At 40.9% G+C, this 20,871-nt stretch overlaps 1 protein-coding gene across 1 annotated transcript in view; it reads left to right on the top strand.

The window, feature by feature from the left end:
- PITPNC1 (phosphatidylinositol transfer protein cytoplasmic 1) overlaps positions 1–20,599 on the top strand; it is a 189,996-nt gene extending 169,397 nt beyond the window's left edge. The window contains exons 7-9 of the mRNA XM_052658232.1: positions 4,047–4,202; positions 7,452–7,515; positions 20,275–20,599. Of these exons, the coding sequence (XP_052514192.1) occupies positions 4,047–4,202; positions 7,452–7,515; positions 20,275–20,591 (537 nt within the window). The 3' untranslated portion in view covers positions 20,592–20,599. The remainder of the gene's footprint in view (positions 1–4,046; positions 4,203–7,451; positions 7,516–20,274) is intronic.
- Positions 20,600–20,871: the final 272 nt, after the last annotated feature.

Here is a 20,871-nt window from a genome sequence, read left to right as displayed (position 1 = left end):
CCCTTTTCTTGTGTGTAAGGAATAGACTTCAACCTCCATGACCTTCCCTGAGTCCCAAAGGGCAGATTCTAACCATTGCAAATCATTCAAAAAAACTAAGATGATGGCATCTAGTCCTATCACTTCATGGCCGGTAGATGGGGAAGCAGTCAATCCTAAAGGAAATCAATCCTGAATATTCATTGGAAGGACTAATGCTGAAGCTGAAGCTCCATACATTTTTGGCCACCTGATGTGAAGAGCCGACTCACTGGAAAAGACCCTGATCCTGGGCAAGACTGAAGGCAGGAGAAGGAGACGACAGCGGACAGGATGGTTGGGGACATCACCGACTCAGTGACCATGAATTTGAGCAAGCTCCAGGAGACGGTGACGGACAGGGAAGCCTGGCGTGCTGCAGACCATGGGGTTGCAAAGAGTCGGACATGACTGAGCAACTGAACAACGACAGTCAGGGAAGGGAGGGGATGCAGCAATAGGGAGGAGACCACCTGAGGCCAGATTAAAGGAACCAAAGAAACTCATCAGGAGACCATCTAAGGTCAGATTAAAGGACTGTGGGCTCTGCATACACCCCATCCTTACTGCAACTCCACCCTTAAAGCATTGCTATAAAACTCCTCACCAAATCCTCCCAGGTTGGAAACTCACAATTTTTGAGGCACAAGCCCACTTTGCTCCCCTCTGCCTAGCAAAGCAATAAAGCTGTTCTCTTCTACTTCACCCAAAACTGTCTGCAAAATTTGATTCAGCACCATTGCACAGAGGCCAACTTTTCAGCATCAAGATGAAGTCAGAGGTTTATAAATTTTATTTTAAAATAAGAAAACCTGGAAATCAAAGTTTAAAACATAAAACAATCCAGTTACTTTATTAAAAATCAATAATATAACTGAGCTTGAATCAGAATCAAAATACTATATGAAATACTATACTATATGATACGAAATACGATCAGAATACAAAATACTATCGCCAAAGAAAGAAACAAACTAGAAATTTTAAAAATAAAATTTTAAGTTGTAAGGAAGGTCAACTGCTATATGAATGGGACAGTTTAGATATTTATGTTCACAAACCCAAGTGAGAGAATGAGATTTGAAGGTAATGATTTCAAGAGAAATGAGTACTTGGGACAAGGTAGGGAAAATGAATAGAGGGGAAGGGGTAGACTGTGTAAAGGGGGACATTTGAAATGATCAGAATACTTCAAATAAGACCTAGTGGTTGGGTTGGATTTTAAAATTTTTTATTTGTATATTTATTTATTTTGCTTATTGTCATCCAGAGGCATTCAGCTGGATGTTCATTTCTGATCTTGAGTTTTGAATTAATGGAGTCCTTTGGTAAATCCTTCTCTCTTACTTCCCTCTAGCTCTTTGAAAGTGAATCCCTAATTATAGGCCATGTATGAGATTTACTAGATGAAATCAGCAGCTGTGGATATGACACCAGACTCTCAAAAAATCAACACACTGTTGCCATAAAAAGCCCAATTGTTAATTGCTTCTTTGGCATCTGGCTATAACAAAAACACCCTTTTTCTGTTTAATATTAAAATTAAATGTAGTGGAAAGAACATTGGGCTAGAACTAGGGGAGGCTAGTATCCTTGTCCCAAACCTGTTACCAAGCGCCTATGGTTTGAGGACAAAAAACATTTCTTTCTTTGAGGCCTCAGTATCCTTATCCATAAAACCAAGGGTATGAAGTCAAATTACCACTTCCAACTGAAAAATCCCATTCTGCCTCTTGAAAATACAATACACTCTTCTAACCTTTTCCCAAAGCTTTATTTCATGATAGCCTGATATCATTTTACACTTTTGTAGTTCCATGAGGAAAAGGAACCACACACAAATGTAAGCGTCTCCATAGTTTTCACTGCAGGCAGTACTTTACTAGCCTTTCTCAGATCCGAAGTTTGCCGTGAGGCCCCACAAGTTTTAAGGACTTTGGAAATGCAATCTACCAGTGTTTCACATTTAATATTGCAGAGCCTTATTTCATTCTTGAGATGTCTGGAGTCTACACGAAGATTCTACAATAGGTATCGTTTCAAGTTCCGCAGTGGTCAGCGGAAGGAACAAGCTGGGGCTGGTCCATGAATCAGGTACTACCGCTGGGAAGGCGAGTGTGGGGAGCACCCAGCTGACCCAGGGACCTCCGTCTGCAGGCCTTTCTCAGGCCCGCTGCACAGGATCTGAGACAGATGAAGGCAGCTCAGGCCACAGCCACACTTGCTTTGTTTGCTGGGTCCTTTGTCCCTTACATGTCTGGGTTGCCAGGAGCTTTGGCCTCTTGCTTTCAACTGCTTGCTGGCTCTGCAACTATCCTTTGTTTACCCAGTTGCTACCTGGAGTAGGACAACCGTCACTCAGGTTCATGAGGGTCTGCCTTTGTGTATTCTGACCAGCCACAGTGTGGCAGGACAACTGTCACTCAGGTTCATGAGGGTCTGCCTTTGTATATTCTGACCAGCCACAGTGTGGCAGCCATGTCTTTTGAGCCTCAAGATAGTTGTTGGTGAGCTCATTATTCACCATCATGTCCCTCTTGTGGGAAAGTCAAAGGGCAGATGGGGAAAGGAACCAGCTTCCCCTGTTTAACTCCAGCTTTTGTATTTTAAGTTGCAGGAATGGCCTGGCAGCTGTGCATTTCCTCGTGTGTAGTTTTTGTGGATGTAGCTAATGGTACGAACTTTTGGAGAGTGCTGGCAAAGAACAAAAGCAGCATTCCTTCCCTTTTGTCTTTGGAGATCCAGTTATTACATCTGCTTGGAATCCACATGATGTTTCTGTTTTGTTCTTTTGCTAAGTAACAGTTCGTTCCAGAATTTAGCAGCTTATGGGAATTCCCTGGCGGTCCAGTGGTTAGGCCTCTGTGCTTTCACTGCCTGGGTTCAATCTCTGGTTGGGGAATTAAGATCTCACAAGCGGCATGGTGTGGAGAAAAAAAAGAAGGAATATATAAGCCAGTAATAGGATGACTGACTAGCCATTTAGGAAAACAGAATTTAGTGATTTAAAACAACAGTGTGGTAGTTCTCACAATTCTGCCATCTCAACTGGGCTTAGCTGGACAGGATCTCCTGTTCCTCATGGTATAGGCTTGAGCTGAAATATTAAAGATGCCTTTATCGCTCGTGTGCCTGGCTTCTCAGCCAGAATGAGTGAGCCTCTCTCCACGTGGCCCTCCGTGTGGCAGGCTTGGCTTGGGCTTCCTCACTCCATGATGGTCTCAGGATAATCAAACAAGACATTTTGCATTGTGGCAGACTTCTGGTTTCCAGCTTCTCTTAAAGACCCAAACTGACACAGTGCCTCTTCTGCCACATTCTTTTGGTCAAAGCAAGTCACAGACCAGTCTAGATTCATGAGGAGGGGAAGTAGCCTCCACAGCTTGGTGAGAGAAACAACAAACATGCAGGCACAGTGAGGGAGGGGGTGAATGGGGGCCATCTTTGGAGATTATCTCCTATAATCTCGTGCTATTCTCTTGATTTATTGGTCTCCTCTCTTTGGTCCTGCTGGCATTTTGTGGTGTAAAAACACAAGTCAGGCAGGAAATAGTCCCATCGTCTTAAACATCAGATCTTTTACCAGCAATTCCAGGGTGCTTTGGAAAGGCATTGCTGTCTCTTCCCTGGACTGTAGGGCTGAGCATCAGAGGCTTCACTGACTGCCTTGGGAAGGACAATAATGGCCAACATCAGCTGAGCACTTGCTATGGACCAAACTCTATGCTTATGCCTTTTTCATATATGACGTTATCACCATAATCTTCCCAGGTCTATACACATAATTTCAATGGCAGTTCCTGGGTTGGTTCAGATGATAGCATGGCATAGTTGGTACTGAAGATTCAAAAATGCTACATAGCCATACTTGAGATCACCACCCCTTCCCTCCCCAGAAGCACTCATTTCCTTGAAGTACTTATTTTGGTGACTGGTTTCTTTCACTTAGCTTTCTGTATTCATTTATTTCATAAAAATGATGGTTGAACTTTTAAGTTATCATTTCTTTGATCTATTTTTTCCTCCAGGATCCTAAACACTTCAAGTCAGAGAAGACAGGACGAGGACAGTTAAGGGAAGGCTGGAGAGACAGTCATCAGCCCATCATGTGTTCCTACAAGCTGGTGACCGTGAAGTTCGAGGTCTGGGGGCTTCAAACCAGAGTGGAACAATTTGTACACAAGGTAAGTGAATGGTTGGCAGTTCCTGGGCTGTGGGCACAGTAACTGTCTTTGTTGTGAGCCGGAGTGCCCAATGCCCAACAGATGTATAAGCACTGAACCAACACAAGTTACCTGCATCTAGAAAACCCTGTTTCCATGAAAATGAATTTTGCCTACTGTTTAACTTTCTTCTACTAACAGATATTTTACACTTCATCTCTCATTTTGTGACTTCCATGTCTATTGGGTGAGTATACTCAGAAAGTTGGGCTCTCAAAGTATGGTTCTCTTGGGCTATCCTAGTTCCAAAGAGAGGTTCTTATACTTGGTACTTGGGCACTCAGGTTCCAGGCAGAGGCACAGGGTTTATTTGTGTGCCCTGCCCCCCAAGGATAGTTCTCGCTCAAAAGATCCTGCAAATGTAGACACCTGAAGTAAAAGATGCCCCAAGAGGCAGAAGAAACCCCAGGGGTCCCATTAGATGACGTACCCCAGCATTTATGCCCTTTTAATAACTCTGTTACCAAAGAATTATGGGCAAGCTCAAAACACAGGTTTTAGTTGTATACCCCCTTTGGCTAAACATGTTAATTTTGTAGCAGGAACCCATTTAGTGATGATTTAAGTTCATTGGGTGCTTCTAACATAACTCTTCCAGTAGTCATGTATGGATGTGAGGGTTGGACTATAAAGAAAGCTGACCGCAGAAGAATTGATGCTTTTGAACAGTGGTGTTGGAGAAGACTCTTGAGAGTCCTTTGGACTGCAAGGAGATCCAGCCAGTCCATCCTAAAGGAGATCAGTTGTTCATTGGAAGGACTGATGTTGATGCTGAAACTCCAATACTTTGGCCACCTGATGGGAAGAGCTGACTCATTTGAAAAAACCCTGATGCTGGGAAAGATTGAGCGCAGGAGGAGAAGGGGATGACAGAGGATGAGATGGTTGGATGGTATCACCAACTCTATGGATATGAGTTTGGGTAAACTCCAGGAGTTGGTGATGGACAGAGAGGCCTGGCGTGCTACAGTTCATGGGGTCACAGAGCCAGACACAACTGAGCAACTGAACTGAACTGAACATAACTCTTATCCTCATGGAAATTAATTGGAAATGCAGTGCTGAGCATTGCCCTTTGTAACTCCTATTTTCATGAGAATAAGTACTATCCAAGTTGTCTCTACATTCCAGATAGGCTGGATATCTGTTTATTTTTCCATTTAAAAACTGATAAAGAATAGCTTTCTGAAATTCTTTTGGGGGCACTGGAATTTAACCTTAATGCACTGAGCTGTTTGTTACTTAGATGGATTTGTCTACTGAGCTTGGGGAGCCAATTGATAGTAAAATGTGTAAATCTTGAATTTGGGTCCAAGAAATAGATTGAACTTGCTTTCCTGATAATAGCAGGGCCTGGAGCAAATTTGAGACAGAGAAATGTACTAATCTGCTGAGCTCTAGAATCCGTTTTTGCCCAGCCAGGGGTGAGAGCCAAGTGGCACGCATAGAAATCAAGTTCTGGGACCTGCTGTTTTCCTGCTGTGTCCCAGTTATTAAGAAGGAAGAAAGTCCAGGCTCCCAGAGTAAATATTTTCCAGCCTTAGCTCTGTGTCTGTCTCTGGCAGTATATTCTTGACTTCCTACAACATCCCACCTTTTTTTTAAAAAAGAAACAAATGATCTCCTCTTACTGGGGCCCCTACCATAGTATGTTTCATTATCTCATCTTCTCACAAAACGTATTTAGATTGCCACAGTGGTCACTGTGTTTCTTTTCTAGTTTTGAGACTCCGTTTCTTTAAAATACCTGTAAGAATTACACTCTAGCAATAGGCATTCCCATTGCCCATTTCCAAATATAACGAAGTGTCATCAACACCCCCAAAACACACCTGCTGTGGCATATGAGCCACTAATGAGAATCTGAGGCTCTTCTTTGCGTGGGTTTCAAGTGCCAGGGATGCCTTTCTCTAAACACCTTTTGTTTTTGAAGAATCTATTCACAGTTAACGGGAAAAAAATGTTCGAAAGCGAGCCATTAGCACATTATTGGATTCTTGTTTCCAGCAGACAGCTGTGTTGTGCTTAATGCAATAGGGCGTATTTACTGACGCCTCAATGCTGTTCTTTTAATTCCATGAATTTGACACACTCAGCACTCAAGTGTGCATGGCTTCATGTTGTTTCTTAGTTTCATTATATGTTTCCTCCTTCCAAATCATAAAAGCCTCACTAGATATCCATAGGCCTGGAATAATAAACACTTCATTATGAAGGCTTCCCTTGTTTCTGCAAATTCACTGAATTAAAATCCTTCGTTTCTTGAAACATGCTCGAACCTTCTACAAGAGGTTTTTGACAATTGCTAGATTTGTTTATCAGGAGGAAAGAAATGTTGGAAGGAGAGTACTGAGTATCTAAGAAAGGTAAAAAGGTATGCTGTATTTATAGCGATAGAAGGCCAAAAAAGAATGCCATGAAATAAAAGCACATAAATGGTATAACACACAGACTCTTGGCAATTACTTTTCTTAATCTTCTATTGCCATTATGTGTCACCATAAGAAATAATTTCATTCCTTTCATTTCCAATCAAGTTCATCATTCCCATTATGTTCTACTCTGATTCAGGTCTCTTATTTCATGACTTTCAATAATAGTTAACATAATAGCTAACTAAACTGCTCCCTCCTGTGACTTCTAATACATGAAAGCCAAGCTTAGAAAGATATCTACTTATCTTGAATCCCACACCTTCAATTATTTTTTTTTCAATTACCAATATATAGGATACTTCACTAGAGAAGAGAGAGTTTTAAGTGCTTTGGTCTTGGAAGTGATTTTCTATCCAAACAAATGTGCTTGATTTCCAACATTTATGACCTCCTGGCGCCTGTGAGATGCACCCTTCCACAAATGGAAAGTAGAACCTGTTTTCGGTAAAGATAAATGAGGAGAAAAATCCAAGGGTGATCAGCCCTGGAGACTCATTCCAGTCACTGTTGTGTGACTGCCAAGTCGTTGTCATTATTTTGAACAGCTTCCAGCCTAACTTTCAAATAAGATAAAGAGATTAATTTACAGCGAGTATATGTACACCATGGGAAAGGGCTGAGAGTAAGTATGCCTCCCTCTAATTGTCATCCCATATGGACAGAGGGCTGGAGAAATTTGTAACTGTCAGGTTTCCTAGAATTGGAAACCATTCCTTTCCCAGATCGTTTCAATCAAACCTGGTATTCTGTCAACTTCCTTCTTTTGCTTTTTTAGGTGGTTCGAGATATTCTTCTGATTGGACATAGACAGGCTTTTGCTTGGGTTGATGAGTGGTATGGTAAGTCAACTCCCCCAAAATCAGTTATAGAACAACTTCATAGCACATTGGCTTGGACTTTCAGTCCTTCTGGCTTCAACTGCTACCTAGAAAGACAACAACGAAGGCAGAGCTATTGCTTCCTGTATTGAAAGTAGCATTGTCCGTGGGACATAGTGAAGAAGAGTGTAATGACAGAAGCTTGGTCTAAAATAACCACAGCACTTAATTATTGGCTAAGGAGGACCTCGGTATGTTTGATGTTTGCATGCTTGATAGTGCAGGGTTCTGTAATCCTTGTTGGACTGGCTTCAAACCCCTCTGATTTATCCCAGACCTCAAGATCAATGCTGCCTTGATCTTGTCGTTAAGCATCATATCAGGTGAAAGCAGTCCTTTGACTTGAGTCCTTTGAAACACTCCCTCACCAAAAACATAAGGACTCTGCAAGGATTCCAGGGCAAAGAAATTGGTGACCCCTTAATTCTAACCGAGACTGTTGTTCTAGCTTTTTAAAAAATGATTCGAGAAGAATTAAACCAGTTCTCTATATTTCCAGTAAGTAAAAAGAAACAAGGTTTGCTTCATCCCATGATGGATGAACCACACTTCCCATATCTGCAGTGCTATCATTTTGTCCACGTGAATCCCCTACATTCCCAGAATCAGTCATCAGAGGCTTGAGTCCTTGACTATAAAAAGAAACAAACACACCCAGTTGGTGACTTGGGTCAGATCTGATTGCCTAATGAAAATGCTCTTCTCTTTGGCCTTTTCCTAAGTCACATTGAATTTGTTCTCAGCATAACCTCGATTGCATTTTGGTGCCTCTGTATCACTGTTTCACCAGTGCCCTCTCTCTTCTTAGCTGAAGGCATCAGATTTAAAGTGAAAAGTTAAAAAATAAAATAAAATAAATAAAGTGAAAAGTTACAGTGGACTGAACAGACAAAGACGGTGACTGTTAGCTGTTTCTGAACCATATTTTTCAAAATAGGGTTTTGTAGGCTATGGGTGTGCTTTTTTTTTTCTTTTTCTTTTTTTTGCACAGTTTTCCCAGATCCACATCTTCTGAAAAGCAAATACATCTTTGCCTCTTCCTTGGTTTGCCCAAATGCAGACCTCTAGAAGAGATGCTTTCGAAAAAGTCACCATTTGCTTTCTCTTAATCACATGCCCCTGGGCTTCCCTAGTGACTCAGTGGTAAAGAATCCGCCTGCCAATGCAGGAGACTTGGGTTCAATTCCTGGGTTGGAAAGATCCCCTGGAGAAGGAAATGGCAACCCCCTCCAGTATTCTTCCTTGGAAATCCTATGGACAGATGAGCCTGGCGGGCTACAGTCCATTGGGTCACAAAGAGTTGGACACGACTCAGCAACCAAAGAACAACAATAATCACACACCCCCAGGACCCGGGATGCTGTTCACAGGCAGCACTACACCGACTGGCCACACTATCACAAGTCTCCCCAACACTTCTTTGTGGTTGTCTGTTGTGAGATGGGAGGAAGGAGAGTCTCCTGTGATTACTTCCCCAGATCATTAAACAGATCTTTCTGGTTATTTTTTCTGGGGAGCTTTTCACAGATTCTTAGAGGGACACCCCAAAAGTTAACAACTGCTGGTCTCCCCCAACTTGCTGACATCCACACTTCCTGACATCCTAAGGGAATTTCAAAAGGATAGTCAAAGAATAATAGGCTTAAACTGGTGAGAAGTTTGGTCAGTGAACTGAAGCCTGAAGAGCCAAAACTCGACCGTCTTGAAGACCAGGAGACAGGGCAACGTAATAGATTTCTCTGGAATACCACGAGGCCTTCGAGGACTTTTCAGAAAAGGCAGCATGAAAAAGGGAAGCTGCACCCTAACTAAGAAGACTAAACACTGCAAGCCTATTGACCAGAAAAGAGAGTCTGGGTAGAAGCAGGGTAAAGGATGAGAAAAAGTGGGCGGGCGTCTAGTAGAGGAATGGCTGGAGTGCAGGGGACAAGGGCCCATTTTTTTTCCATCTCAACCAAGCCCTCAGCAACCAAGAGACTTAAAGACTTTTAGTTCAAAAAAAAAAAAAAATCTCAGACTATTACAAGGACCCAAAGCTAAAATAACGCATCAAAGGAAGGCCTTTAAAAAGAGAACACCTACTTAAGATGGAGAGGTGGAGACAGGAATTAACTCAAGGAGCCTACTGACAAAAAGCCCTTTCTGTATCTGAGTGCAGAAAAACAGCATGTGGTTTACTGGATGTAGATCATCAGGGCACCGTGTACTCCCCAGAGAAGGCCTCCACCCGCTATGTATACAGTCCTAGCCCCAGCCAAAACAAGCAGCCTTTTCACTCTGCAGAGGGTCTGAGACCTACCCCATCAATTTCATGTAAATTACTGGCATAGTTGTCCCCAACTGAGCCGCTTGCCAGGAAAGTGGTAGCTCCTTCATCACACAGATCCAGATACTCAATTAACTAAATGCTAAGAACCCTGCCCACAAGCCCTTCCTTATTCAAGGTAATGGTGTGTACTGCAAGCCTTTCAGGTAAATGGGTGTGTGATCGCCCACCAGAACAGCCCTTCAGTTTTGGGTACCTGAAGTTGTTTATTTTTCTCTGGTCTGTACAGGCTCAGTGAGGCTTTCACTAGTAAACATGGGAAGGGTTCAAAGTAAAGAAAGCCTTTCCTATAGCTTATGGCACTTATTCTCCCAGTGAGGTCCTGGGCCTGCAACCTCAGCATCCCTGGGGTACTTGTTTCAGATTCTCAGACTCCACCCCAAACCTGCTGAATCCGATATTCTGGGGGTGTAGCCTAGCACACCCCCTTGTGTTTTAACAAGCCCTCTAGGTGAATCCTAAAGGTTTTTTTGTTTTTTGGTTTTTGTTTTCATTTTTTGGCCACGGCGCAAGACATGTGGGGTCTTAGTTCTCCAATCAGGCATTGAGCCCGAGCCCCCTGCATTGGAAACGCAGTCTTAACCACTGGACCGCCAGGGAAGTCCCAAAAGTTTTAAGAACAACTTTAAATCAGATTAGATTGAAAGCACAGTTTAATTAATTCAGTCCAAATTTAATTAGACTAGAAAATGGTAGATGTCTTCAGGGCCAACTGCTAAACTCTGGTGCCTTGTAAGCGCTACAAAAAGGCACCCCTTCCAAGCAGATTCAGCGGGTGCTGTCGGCTGAGGGCTGAATTTTAGTTCCATTGACCGTGGGCTGTGCTCCTACAGTGCCCAAAGTGTATACCTTTATACACTGGCAGCCCTGTATGATGTCTTTCTCCCTAATTAGACTCACCACCTCCAGTGCTTAACTGAGTTTTATTTTGTTTTGTTTTTTTAAAAAAGGACACTATAAATGATAGTAATCATTTCTTGCCCAAGGATTAATTTTGTATCCTTCCTGAATTTTAGCATTTGACTGTCACAATAACTATTTCCCTAAACAGATTTTATTCTGCTCTTGTTTATCCTAAAGTACAACCGCTTTCTACTGTTGGAGTAGTTGAGTTTGGTTTTCAAAGCCTTGGTTGGTCTTTATCCATGAGCCTTGAGTGTCCCCTGCATGACTGGAACACTAGTCAGAAAAAACAACTGCGTATTTTAGAAGATGAGGTAAAAGAAGAGGTGAATAAAAATAGGCAGCCCAGCTTCACCAAAGCTTGGTTTTGCTTCACAAATCTGACAGTATTTTGAGAAGAACACAGTGGGTTGCCCAAGGGAGGCTGTGATTGAGTGGAATTTCATGAATCCTGACCCTTCCAAAAAATAGGGGGTTGTTCTGGCTAGTATAGATGAAACTCCCTCACAAAAATGACTTAGAGATCATTCTGGAGTCCCAAGAGCAGTCTAATAACAAAAGAATCAAGCTGAAGTTGGAGAAAGAAGCTGACTCAAAGGCTAGCATTAGCTGGTTGATTTCACCAAGCCAGCATTTTCCAATGGCTGCAGGTTTCCTGAATCATGAATTTAAGTTCCATGTCTCTTATGCAGCATTTTATGTGTGTCTGCTTACATTCATTTTTCTGGAAAGAACCCATTGCACTCCATCACATTTTCAAAGGGATCTTGACTCTGCTCTCCACCTCCCCAAATTAAGAACTGTAGAAAAAATCATAACTGTAGATTACAATTCTAGATCTTGTGATCTGAATTACAAGGAAAGGGTATACACCAAGCCTTGAGGATTAGCTACTTTCACTACAGAAAAAAAAAAAAAAGCAAACTATTTGTAATAAGCACCCGTTGAATTTATAGCCTTTTTTTTAAAAAAAAAAAAAGCACTTCCCAAAGAATGGGCCATCATTTTGTTGAAGTCAAAGGGGTGTCAGACCTAATTCTTGATTACTGGACCTTCCTCTGACCCAGCCACTTGTTTTAAGAGTTCCATTTTGACTTAGAACAACAACAAAAGAAAAAGTTACTTCTGTTTAGGCTGACAGGCCTGGAAATGGAGAGAAAATATTTGTGGAAGGAAATAAAATATGCTGTTGGATAGGTCATGGAATTAAGCTATATGACTCTTTATTAAAACTTTAATGAAGGAAAATTCCTAACTGCAGACATTTTGTTTGGTGGCATTTGTAGTGTCTCTGTACATTCAGCTGACTTCTACCCTAAAGGCCTTTCAAATATACAGTCTTGCCTCCACTTCCAGTGAAATCTTTAATAAAATGATTGAAAGAAAGTTGCCACCATAAACAAAGCTGAAAGATTAAGAGAAGCTATTTGCAATATATGTAGCCAACGGAGGACTAATATCCACAATATATAAAGAGGTCCTATAAATCAAAAATCCAACACTCAATAGAAAAAAGGGTAACAACCGGAATAGGTAAACCATGGAAGAAGAAATGCAAATAACCAATAACTTCTCTGCTAATCACAAGAAATGAAATGAAAACAGCAAGAAGATAGGACATTTGCCCATCTGATAGCAAAATTTAAAACGAGTGATAATAATCCAGTTTTGGCTAGGTGGGAGAACACACCAACAGTTTCTATAAAAACTGATGATGGGAAATACAGATAATCTGTGGCCCAGTAATCCCACCTCTACATACTCATTCTTAAGGAATACACATGCATGTTCCTGAATATAAATACAAAGCTATTCAGGGTAGTGTTGCTTAACAGACCTAAAATCTAGTCTCCATGTAAATGTCCTTCAATAGAAATATGATCAAGTAAATTATGATACCACTTATGATAAATATTGTGTGTTAAGAAGAATAAGGTAGTTCTATGTGCACTGGTAGGGAGATATGTTCACTTTCCATTAGTGGAAAAAGTAAGCCAGAGCAACTTGTATCATAGAGTATACTATAGTATGATTCCATAAATGTGAAAATAAATGAGACTGTGTGTGTGTGTAATGTGCATGTGTAATACATGCAGATTCATAGGAAAAAAACCTGTCAGTGGTTACCTCCAGAAGGAATCGGATTGATACGGGAAGTTAAAAGAAATCAAACTCTTTTTCTATATAATCCAGTACTCTTTGAATTATTTCTATGGACCATAATTCACACATTAGCTGTGTGATTCAGTAAGTAAATAATAATTGAAATCCACATTTTATAACAAAGCAGAAAATAGTTGAAGCAGACCAAGATTCATACAGAGGTATATTTTGCTTAGTTCCTGGCTTAAGAAATTGAAGGGGCTTCTTAACAAATCCTGAGTCCAGAGCTTCTTCAATAAAGCTGGGCTGGTGGTAGAGGTGAGGGTCCTACCCAGGCCAGTTTAGTGCGACTTTCACTTGCCGGAATGGAAGACTGGGGTCTGCTTACTCTCTCACCTGAAAGAGGGTGAGAAGAAGAAGGACAGAAACGATCCTCCCAGAGGACAAAGGCAGGAAATCTTGCAACGAGGAGAATGTTTATGCCGCCAGATGATCAGTCACCCTCTAATGGCCGAGTGTCAAAGACACTGGGATACAGCTTCCTTACCAGAAGAACTTTGGTACTAGTTCCAGTAGTCTCTTAAATCAGGCCATTAGGCCAGTGTTACTTGTTTAAGAAGACTTCATTTAAGAAACTCTCCTTGAAAAAAGTACATTATGGCCTTTCAGATCTGTAAATTAAGGGATAACTAAATTCAGTTATTTGCAAAATAATTGACCTAGGATTCCTTTGAGTTTACCTAAGCACTGTTTCGCTGGGGACAAAGAGATCTGAACCTAAACTGTGAGAAGTCGCTCTGATCATTGAAAATCAATTAGTAATGAAGATGAATCAACTCCAAAAGTATAATCCATCATCGGGCATATGTAATTGAATTTACTGAAAAATTGACTCATTTATAGATTTCAAGGTAATACACTTTGCTGAAGCAAGATGTAGTGCGTTCTATCAGATAATCTGAATAAGAACATTTTCACTTGATTAGGCTTTCCATAAATTACTGAGGAATACTGACATCATTTCCACAAGCGTGTATGGTATAAGAGGAGAGTTCACGATTTAGACAAACATATTTTCCTTCAGCATTGGCTGGGACCAAATGATCGTTATCTTTTACAGAACTCCCTGTACTAGAAGGCTCATTCTTTTTTCTGTTTTTTGTCTGTTCACGGCAGTGAAAACACTGAATCCTAACCACTAGATCACCAGGGAACTCCCTAGAAATGTTCATTATTATGTGGTCTAATTGAGAGATTTTTTTTTTCTTTAAGATGAAGTTTTCTGCAACTGTTTCTTAACTCTTCATTTTAAAAGTGTATCTTCTTATACAAGCGCAAATTGATGGTATCCATCTTCTAATGACCCCAAATAATTGATTTTGAAATAACATTCTCTTTCTTTCTTACAGAAATAATTCAGATTTGATGTAGAAAATTTAGAAAATATAGATAACCAAAAGGAGAAAATTAAAATTTCAACTCCTCAAAACAATCACTGTTAACATTTAGAAGTGTATCCTTTTGTTTTTTTCTGGCAAAAATGATTTCTTTTACCTCCAATATTTTATTTAACAATATACCAAAGCCATTTCTTTATAGTGTTCAATATTCTTATGCATCATTTTTAATTGCTGCATAATACTATCAGGCCCCCGAGTTGTTTTCAATTTTTCACTATTATGAACAAGCTAATAATGAGTATCTTCATTATTAAATCTTTCTTCACATCCATAAAACTCTTTGAAAGCCCCTAGTCACACAGTTTAAGCCCCTCTGTTAACATTGAGCTAATTAAAGATAAAGAATGATTTCCGTTGAGATTCACTAGAACAAAGAAATGAAGCCTCCTTTGTTTTTGTTTTTAAAATTACTAGCATGCCAGTTAGGGGGGAAATAACATGTGTGATGAACGTATGTATAAAGAAATTTCTTTAATTTTAAACTTTTAACTTTAAATGACCTCAGTATTCATTCCAGGTATATTTGTGTTTAAGAACTTTTGATAACCGGCCATTGAAATTAAAGTGGTTGTATTGAAAGGATGTTATTATTGTTAACAAAGATGCCTTTGTTCTATTCACAAAGCAGCATCTCTTTACTGCTTTGCAGTTACCTTGATTTTCTAAAAGAAAAGCATGCTCTTCGCTTGGCCAGACTGTTGCTTAGCATTCTTGATACCTACATTGCTTATGGATGCCATTTTTGATTAACGGTTTCAGGGTGTCGGGGTGTCACCAGCTAAATAATATCACCCAGGTCTGGATTTAGAGCTGCCCTCCATCTTGGCCCCAGACCACACTGAATTAATTCATAAACTTCTTGCAAGTCTGACCTCTGGAATTGAAGAGACTCTCACGTGACACACAAGGACTGATATAAAAAGACACCAGACCACATGATGCAGAAAATACTAATGGAAAAATTCCAACTGTAAATACTCGCTCTAAATCCCCACCAAGCTAATTAGTGATCAAGGTGGTAGCTTGATTAACCAGTTGTTGAGCATGTACCATTCATTGTAAAGAGGCATGAAGTTAAATTCTGCCAGGAGAGTGGCAGAGGAATCCCCATCTGGGGAAACTGCTAATGAATTGTTGTAAAATATCCAAGGAGTGGAGTGGGGAGTGCAGGATAAAGCGACAGAAACATGTAAAGTAAGACTAATTATTATTTGTATGCATTGCACATACCAAAGGTAACAGGTTCTTATTTGAAGTTTTTTATCCCTTGGATTTAGACAAGTTTTCTCAACCTCGGCACCACGGACATTCTGGGCCAGATAATTCTTTGTTGGGGAGGGAGGAGGCCTGTGCTACCACAGCCCTGGCACCTCCCGGCCACGTGCCAGTAGCACCTCCACCTCTGTCGTGACAACCGAAAGTGTCACAGAACCGTCCCCGGTTTAGAACCACAGGATTTAAGAAATTATTATTCTGAAATCCTGAAAAATCTGTAGAATCAGGCCAAAAAATCGTAATGTCATGTGCCATTTCATTTATAGAACTGTGTGGGTGGAAGTAGTAGCAGCCCTCTTCATGCTGTTAGGCTGGACTTGACGTTCAGGGTAGCCCTGCACTCTCTGACACCATGTGTTCTGTGCAAAAATACATCTCTGTGTGAGCATTGTCCCCAAATCTCACCAGGAGCAGTGGGCATCATTTCTCTGCCCTCAATGCCATGTCTCTTACAATAGCAATGAAAGTGTCCTTTCTGTTGAATGCATTGCTGTAAAGAATCTCCAAATCTACTTTGAAAGGTATATGAAAGGTAAGTATTACACCACACAAACCTGACCGTGTCCCTTACAGGGATCTTCTAACCATGCTTTTAGGAGATCTCAAGCTATAGCCCTGTCCACGAGCTAATACTTCCTACCCGCCTAACTCACTGTACAAGAATCACCCCTAAATAATCTCCATTCTTCTCAGCTCTAAGACTGTTTTGACTTAACTCCCTTGTATTCACTCTGCCTTTGGCTGGTTTAGCTAACTTTATGATTAACTCTTCATAAAGTTAGTGAGTTCCCTGCTTTTTCACTCCTCTCTTTGGCTTCCGCTAAGCTGCCGTCATCCCCTAAAGTCTCCCCCATTGAAAGTTCGCCTTTAATAACGGAAGTTGCCAACGTCTTGACCTTCTTTCAGATATGACAATGGATGATGTTCGGGAATACGAGAAAAACATGCATGAACAAACCAACATAAAAGTTTGCAATCAGCATTCCTCCACTGTGGATGACATAGAGAGCCAGGCCCAAACAAGTGTATGTAGAATTTTTAAAACATGTTGCCCACTCTTTACCAAACGTACCCATAAACCCATCTTTGAAATGACTTCAAACGCATCAGTTCTCAAACTTCCACAAAAAAAATGTCATAGCCCAGAGGCTGTCGGTGAAGAACCTGAGCTGGGTCTTAACTGGACAGTGTTAACTCTTGCTTCCAGACATTTCTATTCTTTAAAGCCGCTTGACTCGGAGGTTACGTTGTCTTGGTCATAAAACCAAGAGCATAGAGAATGGAAACATTTTGTGGCCTGCACCACAGAAGAACAGAGGGGTAGAAACGGATGTCACACAAAAGCTAGAACATCAGCACTAGTAACTTTTAAAGACATAGTTAACGTTCAGTCATTCGTTTCAGGGAGGGCTATTGGCTCATCTGGTATTTTCAGTTTCTCTGCATTTGCTTTGAAATGCTTTCCATGGCTCTTTATGGCTGTCTTACCCTTGGTTCCTTTTTACTTAGGTTCCTGTCCAGATGGGGCTTCTGTCCATGCATACACACTGGCTGAGCAGTGAAGGTGGGGTGAGCTAGGTCTAGCTGGGACTTAAGCCTCGGAGAGCCTAAGGTTATTTAATGGCACGTTGGTGACTGAGAGCCGACAGTGTGCTGTCTACGTGCCAGCATCTTAAATATAGTTCTGTAAGTCATCATGCTTATGAGGAAGAATTACAGATAACAAAGAAAATGTAATCACCAGGTCATTTTCATGTATCTTTGGCCAGAGCTGTGGTCTCTGGGTGCCAGCTTGAGCCCGCATGTCTGTCAGCCCCAGAATAATGCATATTAGCTATGTAAGAAATCGACAGTGTAGTTTTAGGAAGTTGAGAGATGGCTCTTGTTGTGAATGCTTTGTGAAGACCTCTGGTTGCACCTTGGAAAAGTCGAGTGAACTGAGAGCATGTCTTGGGAATGTGCCCTGTGAGGCATTATGTGCTGCTACTGGGTGCATGTGGCAGTCCTTGAGGTTGAAATGGCCCTAACCCTTCTTGCATGCAGTGATTGGATTTGCGGAAGCTGTTTAGATCAGACTTAACTGAAGTATTCCTCTGGAGGCGTTGGCCAGTTCCTATAGGAACTTTCTCTCTCCCCGTTCTAAAGTTAGAAGTGCTCATCAGAAAACCGTCCTTAAATTTCCATCACTCTCGGTTACCTTTTCTTTAGGAATGTTGATACCTGTCCCCTCTCAGCCGCTGTCTGAAAGCTGCTCCCCTATATACGCATGACAAGACAAGGGAAACCAGAGGAGGGGGGAAGATGCCACATAGCGAAGGACACTACACAGCGCTTCCCTCAGTCTACGTTCTTATAGCTTACAGCTTAAGACCCTTAGTTTGGTTTTCTTTCCATTTTACTCTGATTATTACTGTTGGAAAGTCAGTTTGCCATTTAGACGGTGACACCTGGAATGGGTCTCCGCACGGGAAAGCCCGTGCATTCTCTGGCTGCAACTCAGAGCCCTTCCCGTAACTTCAGTGTCAGAAATGCCCATCTCCTCAGAAGTTACATGATGTGGTGATCTTTAAATGCATACCACACGTGCCTTATTCTTTGAAATTCCATCAAATTGGGAAGGGTCATTGATTTTTCCGTATTTTTCTTCTCTATCATAATGAAAAAGTTGAAATCAAGAGACTGCTGTTGATCACAAAAATTACATGGGTGCTCAATAAATTTGGATCTACTTCCTGAGCAGAGACAAACTGTATTGAAACTGGGCAAAATGAACATCCATGGCCCCAGCAATAAGGAAATAACAGTCTCCTTTTCAACTGAGCGGTTTCAACACGTTTCAAGGAAGAGAACTAAGAGACTGAACGGGAGTGTAGAGTCAAAATTCTGTACTTTGGGTGATTTCTGCCCCCTGCTGGATGTGTGGAGTAGCGCACCATTCAGCCACTTGTAAAGAAAACCTGATTTTTCAAAGATAAACTTTGCTGAAATTCACTGAATTTTCTGAGTCTCAATTTTATTTTGAAATACCTCTCTTTAAAGAACTTAATCTTATTTCTTAGCTTATCTAATAGCCTTAGTGTTCTAAGTGGTAACTTTACAGGTACAGTTCTTGCTATATTCTGAATTTTATATTCTATCAACATGGGCATAATTTTTTATTTCCTTTGTAAAAACGTCTCCCTTCCAGAAGATTTTAATAATTGTTCCCAAGAAATACTCTTAAGGATTTTTTTTAACATATTTCTGGTTTGCTTGTATGTTATGATACGACTATAGATCATATCTTAATGACAAATATTATGTTATGAATATTCACTCCATAGTTAATATTCCCAAAGTGTCTATATGTTTCATACTGGTTTATGTAGTGTCATCCAACAAAGGCTCACCACCTAAGTCCACGGGAAAGGACACAAGTGAAAACAGGGGTCTCTGGGAAGATAAAACAGGTACAGAAGCCCATGGCCAGCAGGTTTCACCTTCTACACCAGGACGAGCTTGTCGGCCTTCACTCAGAGCTTCTTTAATTAGACCAGTTACCTATTTTCCCAGTTACCAGTAACAAAATTGCCAAAGGATACCAGGGATAGCCAGACTGAGAGTAATAATAGAGTTCCTGAGAATGAGAGAAGAAATACCACACTCTATAAAGCAAATCAGTCCTAAGAAATGAGTCACCACTGTATTGGAGCACAGTGATATTCTTTCCATATATTATGTCTAATTGGTAGTAAGTGTGCATAATACATTATTTAATGTATTTACATTAGAGAAGGCTTTGCCCCTAAAAGAATTTTTTTTAACTTTCTCACATAAGAACATTTCAGACATTTGGCAAGTCTGTATCATCTGACAATGCCCGTTAAATAAGGCGTCACTGAATTTATTTCTTGGGTGCCAAATAATGTTCTTTTTTTCTTTTAAATGAAATTCACACTGATTTTGTGATCCTCTCTTTTTCTTCTCTGCTCTTTTTATGTTTCCTTGAGAAATTGTTTTGTTACCTTGGTTTGGAGATAATTAGCAAAGGTTGTTGTTGGTGTCCCATCTTACTTGTTTTTTCATCTGAAAAGATCTCAGGATGGATACACAGTTAGGAAACAAGTAGCTCCTAGAATGAAAAAAGTATATTTATTGAACAAGAGGATAACATGTTGAGAAATTCTGATAATCTGCCTATTTACCCTGTAAAGGTAAACTTGTCTTTTCATGATCTAAAGTAGTTGTTAATATGTATCATTTGGGGCCACTGATTGCTTTAATTACCTTGCTTTTGTAGAAAAGATGGCCAGGTCTAAGAATAGCTCCATATACCACACCTTATCCACAGCACACGGATGTACAGACACACACAACTTCGTGTGGTTCTGTGCTCGCCTGATAAACTCTTCTTCAGAATACTTAAAGTACTCATTGAAAGTGCTTTGGAAAATCTTGGATGGATAGTCATAAAAGAATAATTTTTCAGAGGTCAGCCTCAGTAAAAAGAAAAAATTCAGGGTTTAGCATTTCAGTGCTAATTTGGGCTAATAATCTGGAGAGACCCCTTAATCATAAGATTCTAATAGCTCCTTTAAACAGAGAGATGAATCCATCTCTGTCTCTTCCGAATACTTGCTCACTTTTTTTTTCTTTCTATTTTTTGCCTTTAAGACATGACAATGGATGAAGTCCGAGAGTTTGAACGAGCCACTCAGGAAGCCACCAACAAGAAAATTGGCGTTTTCCCCCCTGCCATTTCTATCTCCAGCACCCCCCTGCTGCCTTCTTCAGTCCGCAGTGCCCCTTCGAGCGCTCCATCCACTCCTCTCTCCACTGATGCACCAGAATTCCTGTCGGTTCCCAAAGATCGGCCCCGGAAAAAGTCTGCCCCAGAAACTCTCACACTTCCAGACCCTGAGAAAAAAGCCACCCTGAATTTACCTGGCATCCACTCTTCAGATAAGCCATGTCGGCCCAAATCAGAGTAACTTCATATGAATATTTCATGGGGTTTTATATTTTCGGTTTGGGGTCTTGTTTGTTTGTTTTTAAGGATCTTCTGATATAGAAAAAGACTGCTTTGTCCCTCAGACATGTCCCTTTGATCTCTTGAGTGTGCATGTGGTTAAGTAATTTCACGCAGAATATGACTCCCTGAGTCTGCCACGCAGTGTCACATTAGATGTAAAATGCGAGACTCGCGAAGGGCAGAAGAGGTCTTCGGTGGCCGCAGCTGGTCGCCAGGGAGGGAGCCTTGTTTATGGGGCA

The sequence above is a fragment of the Budorcas taxicolor genome, chromosome 19, assembly GCF_023091745.1.
Source record: "Budorcas taxicolor isolate Tak-1 chromosome 19, Takin1.1, whole genome shotgun sequence".
NCBI classification, from domain to species: domain Eukaryota; kingdom Metazoa; phylum Chordata; class Mammalia; order Artiodactyla; family Bovidae; genus Budorcas; species Budorcas taxicolor.
Note: the sequence above shows the minus strand (reverse complement) of the source record. Positions and strands in the feature narration are given on the sequence as shown.